At 39.0% G+C, this 17,865-nt stretch overlaps 1 protein-coding gene across 1 annotated transcript; it reads right to left on the bottom strand.

Annotated features, from left to right (window-relative positions):
• Nucleotides 1–764: 764 nt before the first annotated feature.
• ercc2 (excision repair cross-complementation group 2) lies at nucleotides 765–16,154 on the bottom strand. Its single transcript, XM_039789782.1, has 23 exons — nucleotides 15,989–16,154; nucleotides 14,878–14,977; nucleotides 13,965–14,042; nucleotides 13,421–13,483; nucleotides 13,089–13,202; nucleotides 12,785–12,901; nucleotides 11,406–11,522; nucleotides 10,894–11,017; nucleotides 10,117–10,213; nucleotides 9,131–9,264; nucleotides 8,843–9,011; nucleotides 8,336–8,454; nucleotides 8,055–8,124; nucleotides 6,468–6,537; nucleotides 5,990–6,091; nucleotides 5,697–5,760; nucleotides 5,350–5,471; nucleotides 5,024–5,116; nucleotides 4,672–4,744; nucleotides 4,475–4,545; nucleotides 2,314–2,457; nucleotides 1,947–2,090; nucleotides 765–1,679 (listed from the first exon to the last, which is right to left on the bottom strand). The coding sequence occupies exons 1-23, from the start codon at nucleotides 15,991–15,993 to the stop codon at nucleotides 1,587–1,589; spliced, it is 2,283 nt and encodes a 760-aa protein (XP_039645716.1). The 5' UTR covers nucleotides 15,994–16,154; the 3' UTR covers nucleotides 765–1,586.
• Between the last annotated feature and the right edge of the window lie 1,711 nt (nucleotides 16,155–17,865).

Raw genomic sequence — 17,865 nt, 5'->3', positions numbered from 1 at the left:
TCTTTATAATTTGTTATAGCAAGAATCACTTGAACTAGTTACCTTAAATTCAAACTGGAGATTTGGTGACACAACTACAACACTGCATGAACAAAACATTCATAGCTTCTTCCTTTTTATGTTAAGCCTTCAAAAACTACAATTTTAAACATTCACTTAATCCGCAGAATTTTTTAAAGCAAGATACGGACGCAAATAAAGGAGAGCTGCTAGGAAATCTTGGCTTCCTGAAAATGATGTTAACACCTGTTAATAATGGATTTTATTCCACAAAACTCAACTTCCATTTTTTTTTTCTTTCAAACGTAATACTGTAAATCCTTTTTTTCCCATGATTGAGAACTACTGATGTACATTTGCTGTGATAGAAGTTGTCACTGCTGTTCGATAAGGGCTGCATTAATCTGTTAATAAATAACTTGTGAGAATGTTACATATAAAATGGGATGTAGACAGTGGACTATATACACCTGATGCTGTGTTTATTCTGGAAAATATGAATGTTTGTATTTTATATTTGCAAACTTGAGCTGAAATAAATTACAATAAGATTGAAACTTGTGTATTTTGAGTGAATGTTTTATATTCTCAGATTGCGTGGGTTGCACGGAAGTATTGCTTTGTTTCATGTCTTTTAGGGTTTGACAAGTATAATTTTTTTAATTTAAGGGCTTTAATTTTCTGCTTGAACAGTAAGTGTTTGCCCTAGACATAATGTTCTGATGAAGATTAAAACACTTTCCTAAGAAGAAAAACAAGTCAAGTGTTGAATACAAACATTTATTATTCCAACTTGGTTGAAAAACATACAGATATTCACGTTCAGTATAAAATGTACATACAGTATTCATGTACAGTAGTCTGTATGACAGACGCTATATGGACCAACGTTACACCCACAGATGGAATAACGTTTCTGTAGTTAATGCAACATGTTGACCCACTGATGAACTTAACACATCTGCTCGTCTTGTTTAAATCAAAACAGTACACTTTCAGAAACAGCACAACGTGCACTAATCATTTTTGGTTTGAAAAGTGATTCATACGTTTTTGGAAAGGATTCATTATTTCTGTACTGATCTGTACTACTGAATACACAAAATGTTAGGACCATCTCCATAAAACTGCAAAATCAGTTATAATCTGACTAAATGTGTTTGATATGTTTGAATCCGATGTGATGTTTTCCCATACAGAGAGTGGAGAAACGCAGCACTACGTAGAGGGTGTGGGTGAGAGAGCTGTGGTGCCAATATTCTGTAGACTCAGTGTGTGATCTGAAATACTGACTGCTTGTGTCTTTTCTGTGTAATTACTACACACCGACTGACAGTTATCCAATCAGAAATCATTATTGTAACCACCAGAGCTGAGCCAACATGTGTTTCAAATACTTGTCATGGTTTGTTTAGTGATGACCAACCACCTCTCGGACATATCTAAACTGTTCTGATGTGGTAAACCCTGTACTGTACATGTAGCACACAAAATCTTTTTCATTAAGTTGCATCTGCTAGTTGACACATCATTGTTAACGGGTGCTGACCCCATCATGTGCGTTGACAGTACACAGTGCATATACTTCAGGTCTGATGAGCGATCTTAGCGATTTTCTGCAACATCTCCTCTGACTCCAGCTGCTCCAGAGTCAACAGAGACAGACCCAACTGGTCCTCCTGGGGAGGGAGAGAGCGAGGGTTGGAGGAAATTACGAGAGATTATTAGGTTAGAGACAGGTAAGAATTTTGGGAACAAAAAGGTGAGTATGGTAATCACAGAGTTCCTGGTCAACAACTTTCAGTGTCTTGCTAAATGACACTGCTGAGGACCTCTGGTTGATCATGCTGTTCACTACGCAGCTCTAACTGACTTGAATAGGTTAAAGTAGAAAGCTACTACATGCTTAATTTCAAGCACAGATTTTCCACTTGTGTGAGTCGTACCTGTCTGAAAGGCTGAGCCATCTGTCGCAGGAAGTGCTTGGACAGCTGGACGGCCTCGTCCACGGTGAGGTTCAGACTGCCGTCATTGATGTGTTCCTGTATCCAGCGAGGAAGCTTCCCCCGTTTGTCTGCTCGGGCATAACGCTGCGAATGGGAAAAGCAGTCATCACATACTGATCGATCTTCACTCGAGGGCAATAAACCGCCGACTGCTCTAGTGGAGCTACTTTAAGGCTTCAAATTAGAAGAATGTGGTTGTAAGGTCAGCCGTGAAAGTGAAGCAAAATGATGCTAAGAACGTGTTTACAGGCACGTACGACAAGCAGGGTCATAGGACAAAATGTAGATTGGCAGAAACATCCCACACCTTGTCGGCGAAGATCATGAGCCCATAGTCGGTCTTTCCTCGGATGGCTCTGCCCACACACTGGGCTGCGTGACGCATGGCATCAAACGTCAGAAAGTCATTCTCTCTGATCTGAAACTGATCCCGAAGGTACTCCAGACGAGCCTGAAACAGCCGAGTCAGTGAGGAAGAAATATTGTCAAGCTACGAACAGAGAGAGGACCGTAAAACTGAACAGTCAGAATGAGGAATAGGACACACAAACATCTGTGCTTGTTCCTTTTTCTGACAACATGAATATTTTTGCTAAAAGAAACAAATCCTAATATAAGTTAGCACAGGTTAAATGAGATCAGTTAAAGTGATGGTTCGGAGTAATTTCACCCTAGGGTCCTTTGCACCATGACCTCGAGCCAAACACCCCCCCAGAAGCTTTTTTCACCTGGGTCTAACATTGGGAGAGTTAGCGTAGAGTAGCGTTATCAGCTGAATAGCTTAGCGCAGGGGCTAATGGATCCAGGTTTGTATCTTGTAAATGACCCCACTAATAATGCCCGAAATGATACCAAACGTCTACAAGTAGTACAAATAGGTTATGCTCTCATAAAACAATGGATTGGAAAGTTTTTAAGTACACCAGAAGTTTATGAACACTTGCCTGCTCTCTTCAGCTCTTTGTTGTTGCTGCTGCTACCGCAGTTAGACGAGTGCTTAGGAGCGGTCTACAAATACAACACCGAAAAGAGTTTACAACAAAAATATGTATTAATTTAATGATTAAATAAGGTAATGTCTCCAAACTTACCTCAATTATAATTTGTCTCTTGCTAGTTATACTACAGCACTTACTTTAAAAAAACAGTTAAATTAAAAAATATTTTTGTTGCATCTCTTCGTTGTTGTAATTTGTAGACGGATCCTAAGCACTCGTCTTACAGCAGCAACAACAACAGCGAAGACCAGAAGCCAGCAGGCAAGTGTTATTTACATAAACTTCTGGTGTACACAAACTTTCAATCCATCGTTTTATAAGTACATAACCTATATGTACTAGTGTAGACGCTTGTTTATCATTTCGGACGTTTATTAGGGGTAACCTACGAGATACAAACGGTAGATCATTAGCCCCGCCTAACATGCTAATCTTTACTCTCACGCAGCCCTCCAATGTTAGACCCAGGTGAAAAAAGCTTCTGGGGGGATGTTTGGCTCGAGGTCATGGTGCAAAGGACCCTAGGGTGAAATTACTCCGAACCATCACTTTAAGTAAATAAAATGAAATCAACATGACAATTAACCATATTATATATTTTGTAACTGGTGAATCATCACTTATTTATGTTTCCAAGCTTTTCAGGACCTGGAAATAATGAAATACACACTCAGTTGCCAGTTTATTAGGTACACACTAAGCTAAAACTAACAGTCCTGTAAAAAACAATCCTCCCTCTGAAAACTGTTTTAGAGAGTAATCTGTTTGTAGATTCCACTTCATGGTAATTTTGGAGGGTGTAGTTTGTGGTACAGTAGAACTGTATCGCGTTACACTGAGAGATACCCTCATTCTTATTAATGGGCTGACACATCGGGCTGATCTAGTTTAAGCAAACGAGTGTATGCTGCCAGTGCATTTGGTGTATTTCATCACCATTTGTTGTTTTTAAATGTGCTCTATAAATAAACTGACTTGACTTTGTTTAACACCGACCAGTGCTGTGATTAGGTGAAACGAAGATATGGTCTCTGTCCAAAAATCACTCCCTTGTTCACTATGCCCTACGCTAAATAGTTAGTTCTGTAGTGAGCAGCAAATTGAGATTTCCGACACTTAATTGCTTTGTCTTGCTGGTTTTATGTTTTTATATGCTTGCTCTGTAAAGCACTTTGGTCTGTCTAGCGGCTGTTTAAATGTGCTATATAAATAAATGAACTTGAACTTAATTAAAAACTTAATTTAATCATCATCACTTTGTTTTATTGACAGGTGGAGAGTTGCACATCGGTACTTTTCTCAAATTGTGGTATCGTCAAAAAGTAGTGTATAAGCCATTAACCTTTTTTTTCCCCCGTTGTTATAGAGGAAATTTTACACAGTTCAGGCACAAGTGGCAGAGGGTACTTGTGAATTTAATAATAAGAGTGACTGATTTCAGACGCAGCCATAGACATAGATAGTTCTTACCTTTAGGATGCGGCTCTGCGTGTAAACATAAGGCACTCCAAACATGATGACGGCCCGCCCAAAATGATGCACTGAACAGAACAAGATTCAAAGTTATTATGGTGAACAACAGAACATATTGTACACCCAATATAAGGCTTACTTTCTAGGTTTACTAAATCTTTATACCATAACCATAAAAGAAATCTGTTGCATACCAAAATCTATTCCTTCAGACACCTTTCCCCTGGCCACAGACAGGAGGATCGCTCCTCTGCCGTTCTCACATGCCTGAAGAGAAGAGACAGACAGCGAAAGGTCAGAGGTCAAAGGTCGAAGTTCTGCAACCCACCACGACAACAGAAAGATAAAATATCGCCACGAGTTTGCTTTTATTCCTTTACAGCACTGCTGAAGCTAAATGGCACAATCACAGGCATTATGTCATCCGTCTTCACCAACTTGACCTTCGTTTAGCACCTTGGCAGCTGTAAACTACAGAGATTTGTGACTTTTTTTTTCTTTTCTTTTATAAAAATAATACTTTGAGATGACAGGTGTCTCTCTGACCTCCTGGTATTTCTCCAGGGCCATGCTCGTCTCTGCAGCATCCGGAGTCTCAATGAAGATCAGCTTGTTTCTCTGGATATTCTCCAGGATACCCTGCAAACAAACATGTACAAAAACACACATGAGGAAACCTGCGCTTCCTTTTATTTACAAAGAGATAATGCTCTATTCTGCTTAAAGAATATAAGAACTTGTACAAAATGCTTCCCGACACAAATAATATTCTGTTATTATCGTTATAATAAAGGGAGAAGATAAATTAGGATCCATGTTCAAAATAACTAGTGCGGTCTCCCAGGTGTGTGTGTGTGTGTCAACACACTGACCTGTTCATACCAAGACGCCACTATATTCTCCATGTAGACGTAGCTGGTGAAGAATGCCACAATGCCATCGGGAACGATCGCAGACATCTCTAGAAGTAGGTTGCCATAATTACGAATCACAGCTGGGAATAAAATAAAAAAAAACATTAATGTCATATTTCAACAAAGACTAATAAGTTTTGTTTTTAGAACGGTTTTTGGATATTATGTTCTGAAAGAGAAATGTGTGTATATGCATGTATGTCTTAGTTGCACTTTTCACCAAAAATATATTTATTTTTATGTTTATATGATGATGTGATACTGCCTTTTGGACAATAAAGAATGACAGAGACATTTCTACTAACCAAAGTCTTCTCTGGTCTCAAACTTTGAGCTCAGGGCCACCTGATCATTTCCCCTGCCAACAATCTATGTTAAAAACCAAACAGAGGAAGAAACAACAATTTAATTAATAATAGCAACACAATATGAATTGTTGATTTTATGCAATAAAGGGTTTGAACTTGGTCAAGAATGCAGTTTTTATGACACGATTTGTCAATTTGAATCCTCGACTAGTTACATCATTTCTCTTGTAATCCACCAGAGGGAGTGCGAGTGTGTTTTTGAACGTGTGTGTCTGAGGGTAGTTACACACCAGAGGACAGAGGCAGGTCCGTGCCAGCGTCATGGTGAAGGATGCCATGGTAACAGGGCGGAAGTCGAGGATTCGGGGATAGATGTCCAGCGGAGAGAGAGTCTGAAGTTGTTAAACAGAAGGACAGGACAGTCAAAATGAGAGCGGGAATTCAGTTATCAGTGCCCGTCAAAAGATATAATATTCAGGCCACCGGTGTGAATAAAAATGGTAATAATGTGCTACCAACTGTGATACTTTAACACTTTAAACAAAGGAATCCATCAAAGTACAATGACAAATGAAAGCAACATTTACAAAATGACAGCAGGGAAATTCAGTCAAACATTACATGAATGAAACTAAATGATTATACTGATTATGGAAAGTCTTCAGCTGTAACTGTTCACCACTCTGCATACAAAACCTGAGATATTAATTACAGGACTGAAAACTGTAAACTGAGCAGAGAAGAAAGAGACACAACTAACTAACTTACCCCCGAGGTGATGATGACCGACTGAAATCTTTGAAAAACAGGTTTGATGGCAATAGATGGATCCATACAGCTGAAAGAGATACAAAGACAGACAACAAAGATCAGAACAGTCATAACCTGGCGTTTCACTGTTCATATCACACAGATTCAGTCCTGCATGGTCTCACGTTTGATCTACTGGAACATGTAATCAACGTTATCAACAAAATAGAGCTTAGATCCAATAGAAATGTCTAATAGTCAAGTCTAAGCATGTCCTATCTCACAATGTTAATGTTACCACTTGAGGGGGCATTCACCAGAATTTTCCCATTCGGGAACAATTTTTTCCAATTATTCTGACACCACATAATGTAGCACAATGCCTTGAATGGCTATGTTAACAAAAGTAGTAGAGAAATCCGCACACTGACCATTACGCAAGCAATAATGTATTAGAAAATACAGCGTTTAGGTCTCAGACCTTCATCTACCTGATGAAGGTCTGAGGCACCTCAAACGCTGTATTTTCTAAGCGTACATTATTGCTTGAATTTTCTCTAATTACGTATCTGTTGCCTTTGATCATATCCTACGCACCTGCCCGACAAAAGAGGTGTGCAAAAAGTTTTTTCACATTATGTTAACAAAAGTGAAAAATAATGTGTGTATCCGCCCTGTTATTCGGATCCGGTCCAAAGTGTAATGGGTTCTGCCAACAGACAAACAGAAATAAACCGAAAAAAATAACCTCCTTGGTGGAAATAACAATAAAGGTTATAATTGTGAAAAATCGTGTTAAAAATAACCGCTTTGTTTCTTTTTTTTTTTGCCTTCAGAATGAGGCTTCTCAGTCTTTGTAGCTAAAATATCTTGAAACATTGGTCGGCTGCTCACAGAGGCAGTTCTCAGTTGTTGAACAGCTCCAAATTTAAGTCGGCAGATGGCAGAAAGTTTTTGTCCTAAAATGTGAAAACAGGTTTTTGAGGCCTGGTGGAGATGTAATCGGGCCTTAAAAGATAGGCCCGAACCCATTTACAGCCTGACATTATTCAAATGTGCGCACGCACACAGCTCTTTTGCCTTTTGTCAAGAATTAGTCATTCATATATTTTACTTACTACGTACTTTAACAGAATGTCGCATCTTTTGCATTTTACATAACCCACTGGCACACACCTCGCCAGAGGTCAGCCTCCGTTTCACCTCCTCAGTATCCATTTTCGTGCTAATCGAAACCCATCACCTGACCGCTCATTTACCGCGCAACCCGGAGCGCAAGCCCGAGCCCGTGTAAAATGATAGAAATTAAGACCAAACATCTTCAGCTCTAAGGCCTGGAATCTCATCCCCTGGTTAAGAAGAACGGAGGTTGATTCTGATCAATAACCATTCATCTTGAGAACTACACTTAAGTGGTGTTGTTAAATGTAGGTAACGTTTTTTATTCACATTTTAAATGCTTATAATGCTACAAACACCTATACTTTTTTATTTTTTTTATTTTTTACAATCATCAGTGGATTTGCTTGCGTTGAGAGACAACACCAAAGAGACATTAGTCAGTAATGCTTCCCAACTTTAAAAACCTTATTGATTCTACCTCACCTGAAGTGCAGCACAGGGTTGGCAATGGTTGGAGTTCTGTCTTCAAAGGGCTCAATGATTATTGTGAATCCTTCAGACACAGAGAGAGAAAGTTAAGTTAAAATTAATTTTTAATAAATTTAATTAAGTTAAAATAAGGATTTTAAAATCTCAACATCACAAAACCTAATAATCTAAATCTTACTTCTACCACACATCTTAGTGCAACTATAGTGTCTACCAATATATTTGATAAGTGTCTGGTTTCAGTACTTAAAAGATGTACAGAAGTGTTTTAGTACCTTGGCTGTAGGTGCTGACCAAGGTAGCAAAGTTAGAGATGAGAGTAACAGCTGAGAAGTCTGCGATGTCAGCAATCTCCAGAGTACGTAGTAGCGACTGTAACCGCTCTGCACAAAACCTGAAGAGACACAGAGGGATGGATACAAGATTATGGAGCGAAAAAGGTCTAAATAAGGGTCTGAGGAAGCTGCTAAGGAAATGAGGGAACAAGAAAGCGAAGAAGTGATTAAGTAACTGAGGAAGAGACTGAGAAAGTGAAAGCAAGAAAGTAAGTGACTACATGATCACATCGCTGTCTAAAGCTTATGTTTGTCTGGAGAGTTTGTCTAGGTTATAAAAAAATAAAAAATAAAAATGGTAGAGACTTAAGGTCCCATTTTGTAAAAAGTAAGATTTCCATTAGTTTTTTTCATGATAAATCAAGTCAAAGTGCTATATAAATACTGTGAAGGTATGAAAACGCTCAATTAACAGAGAAACGCAGACCGAGTGTAGCCGACGCTGACCTGAGAGGCTTGCGGTCGATGCAGACTTTGTCGAAGATGTCTTTGAGGAACTGTGGGGCGCTCTCCTGTACGACATGTTGGACCCTCAGACGGGACTTCAGATACTCCAGGAAACGTTTCAAGAAACCAACAAAGTGCTCTGCTGTGCGAATATTGCCAGGGACCGCCTCTGAGGGAAAGGGAGCAGAAAACAGCTATGTCAACTTTTTGGAGACCTAGTTTTGTTCTTTAATCTGAATCATCCCCATAAACTCTAAGGAATAAAACAAGACGAAGTGACGGCCGTACCTTTCAGAATTTCATCTGGTAACACTGGATTTGCAAGGTACACGTCCGTTTCCCTGGCAACATTAGCTTCCTTCAGTCCCTCCACCAATCGCCTGTACTCCATCTTCAGTTTAGCAGCGTCCGTCTCCTTTATCCTATCAGACAGCAGGGGAGGCGGAGCAGAGATTACATCAGGAATTTGATGCACACCATGCAGAAATAACGGGCCCATCCCAATTCCACCATTCCTTACTTATCAAGGATACGGTTTAAATTAAACTGCAGTGCATTATTACCCAAAAGGTCTGATTAACAATGTGGAAAATAATAACCTTCTTATTATTTTTAATCAGAATGATTTTTCTTTTTATGACCGGTCATTTCTATTTTTAACACGTATAGTATTACAGGCAGAATTTTATTTATTTATTAATTGGTGAAATTCAGTCACATGTGATTCTAAGGAACCACCATCTGTCTGGGTTTAGTTTAATATGATACACAGAAAAGAGCAGGGAATCTTCATATTCGAGATGCTGAAAACAGCATTTCTGCAATTGTTTGATGAAAAATTCATCAAAATAATCTAAATAAGAGTGACATGACAGTGTCACGAACGTGTCATAAACATTATAAACTAGTCATAAACGTTTATGACATAACGCTTCTTTTATTAAGTGTCATCTGGTTTTTGTCATGACAAGTTATGGTTAGGGTTAGGTTAAAACGCAAGGTGTAGGGTTAGAGTTAGGGTTCATGTGTCATGACAGTGTCATTTCACTCTTATGTAGATACCTTCAAGTAAAGTGTTACCATACTTTTCTATAGATCGACTAATCGATTTGTTGACTAATCGCTGCAGCACTAGTTTCCTTGGGGGACTAAGGGACTAAGATGTGAAGAAAAGACACCAGTAATGGAAACATAGATGAATTAAGGGAATTGAGATGCACTCAATGAGTTCAATGTTTCAGTCCATTTGCTGCGGACCTTTGCCAGCCTCTTACTTTTCTATCGTGTTCTGAAGAGTGTCCACGTTGGTATGGCAGCGGTCAAGTGTTCGCCTGGTGATGTTCACACTCATGGAGTCGATGCACACATTGTCTGAGGAGACGGGAGACAGAGAGGTTTGGGATGAAAAGACAAGAAGACGTGAAGAGCTTTTCCATGAGTCATCTTTAACTTTAGTAAGATGATGATGATTGTTGGAGCCATTTAATTGGCAATCAGCGTGTGACGCTGGGGGAGGAAAAGTTTATTTAAATGTGGCCTAATTGCTTCAGCTGTGTTGCGCACAGCTGGGTCACAGTTTTTTTTTTTGACTGTGGTTACGTGTATGATAACGTGGTAAGATTGAAAGAAGAATTATTATTTTGTTTTATTATTTTGCTGGTCACTTAAAATAAACTGATTGCCATATCCAACTTAAAGTTTGAACTCTTGGACAAGTTATTCTTTGGCAATTGTTTGTTTAAAAACACTCATCTACACCGATGCCACGCGTAAATCACAGACCAAACAAAGGAACAAATGTGCGCCAACAATGATGATGATGATGATAAAATGATCAGGTTTTCATTATTGTTAGACTGCTGCCTCACCTACTGGTATGCGAGTGTGGTGTCTAAGTTACTTGGTTTTCATATGTGTCCTTGAAGGTACCAAAGGATTCAGAGAACCGGGGCCAAGCACTTCCATAGGATAAAAGCCCAGCTTCTATTTGCACGTTCTTGCCTTGGTTGGTTGCACTAAATCTTTATACAACACTCAGTTTATCTCCTCACCTATATTATGAGCCTCATCAAACACCACTACAGACTTCTTGGCCAGCTCTTTGGACACCAGGTCAGCAATCTTGGGGTCCAGCAGGTAGTGGTAGCTGTACACAACAATGTTGGCATGCAGGATCTGAGAGGAAATAAAGACAGGAGAGAGAAAACGGGACAAAATAAGAGATACAACACCAACCTTTTTTTTTTTTTATATATTATTACATTTCTCAGTAAAGACTGTTTCAGATTTTTTTCAGATTTGTCTGTCAACAGCGATCACCAAACAATTCCTCTTGATGAGAAACATTGTATACTTTATTGTAATGTTTCTAACTATGAGCACCTCTGATGTGCAGAATAGAAGTTTTGAATTAATAAAACAATCACTGAAAACTATCTGACTTTGTTTTAAACTATACTACTACTATAAATCCATGTAATGGCTTTCCCAAAATACTAAGAAAGCTTTTTTTTCACACCACGCTACATGTTTCATGCTTGCAGAAGTCTGTAGTGCAACGTACAGAGTAGCGTGCCAGATAATAAGGACACCAGCCTTTCCTCCTGCCGAATTCCTTCAGGTCGTCGAGGTTGTAGACGCCAGCAGGAAGAGGCACCTGTCGTCCGACTGCATCAAACTCCTACAGACACAAACCAGAAGGACAGGGGGCTTCGTAACAAGAGCAGCAGACAGATACGAGCACACACATTAACGCTGACAACAACGCAGGATGAATCACATCAACTCTGGCCGTAATGAATGGAACCCTTTGTTGCCGTTAGCATGTCGTGAGTAAAAGTGCACAATATGACCTAAAATCTAAATCACAATTACTTGCACATTTTACTTCGATAACGATAAATTAACGATAATTATTGTTTTAGATTCGATGACAGACACTGAGGTTTTTAATTTTTTTGTATAAAGTTTTAAACAAACGTGTTTTGCATGATAAAAATGTGAATAGGCTATACAATCCATTTCTTAACTGCTAATTAACTTTTTAGTCTAACTTTGAACCAGCAAGTTGCTTTTTTAAGCTCCTCTTTTTTTTTTCTGCTTGTGAAGAGCAACGTGACACATGAAACTATATTGATGAGGACCGGCGAGTTAAATCGGCCGTCTGAGAGTACACCAGGCAGACACACAGCTGACAACCTGCAGGTGGAGGCGCTGGAGACCGGCTCGGACATACACGCCGCGGGCCGCTGTGGACTTAGGTGTCCGTCCCGCAAGGTTTCAGGAAAGTGGCTGCATGTGTCCGAGAATTCACAAAACATCAACACCGGTACAAGCCTACAGCTGTCTGCAGACACGGAGTGCAGAAAGTGTGTCCGAGACTCTGTTTCCTGCTTGTCGGTCAACGGTTAATGATCGGTTAACATTTCATTTCATTGTGCTTTCTTTTGGAAGGCTGGCTGCCAAAAATTGCCACTTACTAGCCAATTAATTAGCCTGAGTTAAACGCTAGCTATCAGTAAACAGAAGGCAGTGGCTGTGTCTGGTGTGTGCGCCAGTGTTTGTGTGTGTGCGTGTCGGCCCATCTCCGCATTTGGCGACTGGCGAGTGTTAATTTCGGACCCTACACTTGTGGTAGAATGTTTTTAAGGAGAAAGTAGGCCTATCAACAGAAATAAATTATCAAAAAAAGTCGATGAAAGCTTCAGAATTTCAATGTCGATAAATTTTTGATTAATCGTCCAGCCCTATTTTTAAGTGTGTTTGTACACTCTTCCGACACTTACTATATTGTTAGGTATCAATGTAATGAGTGATATTATTTTCTAATGGGGTTCAGTCATTTATAATGTTTGTACACAAACTTTCCCTCAACCTACTTCCACTTGAAAAGTTGAAAAGTACCAGCTGGTCTGAAGTGGATGGATTCCGGGGACTTCTTACCTCATAGAAGCGACACACAGGCATGTCGGGGTCACTGTGGCGTTGTGCGCGAATGTACGATGCCGTCAGACTGTGGCACTTCCCATCAACCTCCTTACCGAAGCGCAGAGCGCTCACCTGGAGAGAAGCAGACGAAGCATTCATTTAAGCCTTAAGACACATCAGACACAAAGAAGAACAGAAAGCTTAATTCTGTTTCTAAAAGACAATGTCAGTCAGCTTTAAACGTGTATGTTAGTGTGTTCATGCTCTGTCCGTGTTGTACGTGAGGTCCTGATTTGTCCTGTGCAGCAGCTGTTTTTACCTCCGGGTGGATGCAGAGGTTTTTTCTGGAGGAAAGAGCCAGAGCCAGGAAGTTGTTGCTCTCTCCAGTTTGTTTGGAATAAAACTCCATCAACTTCCTCAGCTCCTCCACGACCTGATCAGAGAGCGGATGTAACATATACGACAAAAGTTCAGATATTTCTAAAGCATCTTTTCAATGCGTTTCTTCTTTCTTCTCTTCTTCTTTGAGAATGTGAATTCTGAGCAGTAGGGAAAGTTAGACACGATAAATAGTTGTTGCTAGGATTAAACATCTGTGTCCTCTGAATTACACTTTTTACTTTGTGCTGTGTTTGTTTGACATTAACTCACCTTCTCGATCTCGGGAACTGTTCTGGAGCAGTATATTAGCTTGGTCACTTCCAAAGGAAAAGCCTGAGAGAGAGAGAGAGAGAGAGAGAGAGAGAGAGAGAGAGAGAAAACCTAATATATTAGTGTGTAGAGCTGCACAGATGAATTGATTATTCCTTTAGTTGTCAACTGTTAAATAAATCGCTGACTATTTTGATAATCAGTTGGAGTCATTTTTTGAAGAAAAAAACCCCTCAAAATCCCAGCTTGTTAAATGTGAATATTGTTCTAGTGTCTTCTCTCCTCTGTGACAGTAAACTAAATATCTTTGAGTTGTGGACAAAACAAGACATCTGAGGACGTCATCTTTGGTTTTTGGAAAAACTGAACATTTCATAGACCAAACAACTAATTGATTAATCGGGAAAATAATCAACACATCTGCTGATTATTTTCCCTCATCAACCAACTATGAAAATAATCGTTACTGGCAGCCCTAATACAGTACAGATGCGTGGCATTGGCCGTTGGGAAGCCACAGTGGAGCATGAGACAATAAACCCACCTTTTGGTAGGCAATGATGAGAGACAGCAGAGAGATGGTCTTCCCTGTTCCTGATGGCATCTCCAGGACTCCATGACCCTGAACATAGACAGCATGGGATGACAAACACACACACATACAGTGAAAACAATTTGAACTCCCCCCTTGACTCGTGTTTAATCAGTTGCTAAGAGACAAACTCTGTAAACCGTGTCGTTGTTGTTTTAGAACAAAATGCCCTCTCTTTGTTTCCCTGGAGTAGTAAACACAACACAGTAACACAAGAGGGGATTTTGTAGGAAAGACTAACATTGGAAGATTCATGTTTAATTTAGAAAGTAACAAGTCCAGTATAGAGAGGAGGAATAATTACAGCTACCAATAGTTCATTAATTAAAAATATATTCGGGGGCATGTTAGCACTTTTAAGACAGAGGGAAAAAAATGTGAACCAATCACCATTTCCTCTGATAGAGAGACTGAAACTAGAGTATGTGTTAGGACAGTATGTGTCCACTGTACATGCCATCTTAAGTTTGACAATTTATTGTGTTTTCTTATGTGTGTTTAATGCACTCGCCTCCCCAGCTACAACACTGCTTATAATTCCACTGAATTTACTGTATCCAGTAGAATGTGGGCTGTGCAATTAATCGGCTCCTATCAATGACAAAAACAATGGAATCGAGAAAAAAACTATTATTTTGCAAGTAAACTTTTATTTTGTCTTATGTTCTGAAGGGAAATTCAAAAAGTTCAAATGGGAAAAATATTAAGGGATATTTCACAGTTCAAGGTGTTTTCACGGTTGATTTGTTTAATTGTTTCACTGTTGTTTTAAGTTCAATAAATGCAACATCTTTCCAAAAGTCAAAAAGTAAATCGTAATAAATAATAATGATTAATCGAGCAGCCCTACGTAAACACCACAAACCTTGGCATCCAGAGTCCTCTTCAGCTCAAGCATATAGGAGTACTGCTCAGGATATATGTAGTCATATGGGAAATACACCAGCAGACCCTCGATGTTGAGCCTGGAATAAAACAAAGGTAACTGACTCCTCACATGCTGCAGATTCAGAGACAGTCTGCCTCTCATCATCTGTGTGTAAAAGCACCGGAACGATGCTATGCTGCATTCACGTGCTCATCGGATAGTCCTTTTCCCAAGTTGGAAAGTCGTTCTTCCGACCTCGGTGTGTTCATGAGGCTAAGTCGTAATGTGAGGAAAACAAATATGGACGCTACAAAGAAGATGCGTTATATTTTATTGCTCAGAGCGTTTCATCAAAAGCCGTTTCCAGTATTTATTTCCAGTTTGAAGCTTTAAATTACGATTCTGTCGCAAACTTGTTGCTGCCTCAGTACATTCCGTGTAATAAATACCCTTTCTAACTAATATAGGTCACTCTATGTGGGCAACAACTAACGGTTACAACCTAATATCATATTACAAATTACTTATGAGCAAAAAAGTACACTGAATACTTATAATATAAGTATACTTATAATACTAGTTATAATAGCCTAATATAAAGTGTTTCGCCATTACTCTGACATTTCATCTTGTCCGTCATGTTACGGCCAAGGCGGAAAGTTGTGTAGTAAAATTTTTTTGCCGACTTTCCGAGTTGCTCTTAAGACTTAAGGAGGCATTAATGTGAACTCCCACTGGGGAGGTCAGTTTTCCGATTATTCCAACACCACATGAATGCAGCACATAGCAGCTACAACTAGACAAGCTAAGCTAAAATGACGCTGGACCGATAACTCACAGCTAGCTAATTTACTACACAAACACTGACTTTAAGAGGATGACCTGAATAAAACGCAGGTGTCAATATCATGCTTACGGTTTCCTTAGCTAAATGTTGTCAGCTGCAACGTTAGGAAACGTTAATGTAATACTTGATGCAATCAAGCTAGCGCTCCACAGCGCTGTGGAGACAGCTAGCTCTGGCAATGCGAGACCAAGCTAGCACAAACAGTCAACATTTGTCTACAAGGACCGTTTTTTTCTTCTCTGTTTTAGTAGAAACACTCACTTCATTTTTGTAAAACGTGTAGCAGCCGCTCCTCTTCTTTGTATGTCACTTTTGTTGTTTTTATATTGTCATTTATAACTTTAGTGTTTGTAAAAACACAGGATGCATTGATGCGCAGACGCTGCTGCTGCTTCTTCTTCTTCTTCTTCTGCTTCTTCTTCTTCTTCTATGATTTTTGGCAGATGAAACTCTCCCATGCGCATTACCCATTACAGCCGTCCACAGGAAGAAGAATACATTACTTAAATAACTATTTTTTACAGATAAACCTGTAGCATGTAGGAACCAACTTAGTATACTTTGTATAAATGTAATAATAATTATCGGTTGTTTTTTGCTCTTTATTGTCTTCTGTAACAGTAAACATTTCGCGCTCTGATTGATTACATGGACTACCCTGGTCGATTACGTGACCCTCGCCTTGCACGTCATAGCGGCTGACCTGTATTTTATAACTAACATGAGGATTTCATGACCATTTCTGTACATTTCTAATTGCTTGTTTTGTTACTGTATTTTGAAAGGGTTCACCGGAAATGCTACTGTGCTATCATCTTTGCATTGACGCAAATTTTACTAATTTAATGTGTTGCAGTTCCACACTATGACCACCAGAGGGCGCAGCCAGCCCTTACATTCGAGATGTGACCGTAAGTGGTATTGATTGAGGAGCTTTACTGCCCTCTAGTGGCCACAACGAGGAACAGCAACATATTACATTAATCAAATCAGCGTCACTGCAAGCATTAGAGCATATTAATCATTTCCGGTGATTTCAAAATAAAGGGACAAAAATCAAACAATCAGATCTAAATTCTATATTATATGTATGATATATATGTATTCCAAATATACATCATGTATTTTCTACTGCTTCTAATATTTGATTGTTTTATTATATTTTATATGCCCTTTTACATTTACTACTTACTGTGTTTTCACACGATTGTAGTTCTATAACCGGAGTGACAATATATATCTGGAATATATATATATATATTCCATATTGTTCAGTGGGTATAATACAGGTATTTATAAAGCCTTGCACCATGTAATGCACACATACTGTATAAACAATGTACTGCAATGTATTAATAATCATTAGTTTTTACTGTTCTCCACTACAATTACACTCTAATAGCAACAAGACAGACGCTTATGTAAAATGATACAACATCATTCTAGATGAAACATTTTAAACGTTGTTTTTTTTTAACTCTTTATTATACAACAATCATACAAACAATCAAGGCACAATGTAACACATTACACTACTACATTACTAACAGTACATTTGTCCAAAACGTGTTTACAGCTTTGAGGTAGAAATATATATATACGAGCTAACGGTTGTGGTTAGCCAGCTCATTTCGGACTGTGACGTCACAGTCCGAGCTGATTTTGAACAGCTCACCAGGAGACTGAAGGCAGGACACATTCAGAAACCGTATCTCACTCAGAACACCATGGATGGATTATTGTCAAAGTTTGTATGTGTGTGGAAGCACCAGAGACACAAAAGAACACCCCAAATACCAGAAAAAGTGATTTTTTTCATAATATGGGCACTTTAAAATAAAATAAAATACACATGGGTGTAATTACGCACCGTGACCACTGGAGAGCACTGAACACTGGAGCTGTGTCAAAATCTAGTTTTAAGTGGAGTTGAAAGCCTCATTCCTTAAAGGACAATTCCGGCCAATTTTGACGTTAATCTTGATCGCTATAAATATGCTGATTTACAATAAAACATTCATGTTTACATCGTGGATATCAGAATCAGAAAAAGCTTTGTTGCCAAGTAGCCTACGTTTTATTTTTTATTTTTTTACACATAGGTGAGGTAGTTATGCAGTACTACACACAGCTTTAAC

Source organism: Perca fluviatilis, chromosome 2 (genome assembly GCF_010015445.1).
Source record: "Perca fluviatilis chromosome 2, GENO_Pfluv_1.0, whole genome shotgun sequence".
Taxonomy (NCBI): domain Eukaryota; kingdom Metazoa; phylum Chordata; class Actinopteri; order Perciformes; family Percidae; genus Perca; species Perca fluviatilis.
This window is presented reverse-complemented; position numbering and strand designations above follow the sequence as displayed.

Excerpts from the sequence above, each read along its gene's own strand:
- ercc2 (XM_039789782.1), bottom strand. Across the intron at positions 8,125-8,335 it reads GGTCAGCACCTACAGCCAAG|GATTCACAATAATCATTGAG; the intron begins GTACTAAAACAC and ends CTGTGTCTGAAG. Across the intron at positions 5,472-5,696 it reads TGAGACCAGAGAAGACTTTG|CTGTGATTCGTAATTATGGC; the intron begins GTTAGTAGAAAT and ends TTTTATTCCCAG.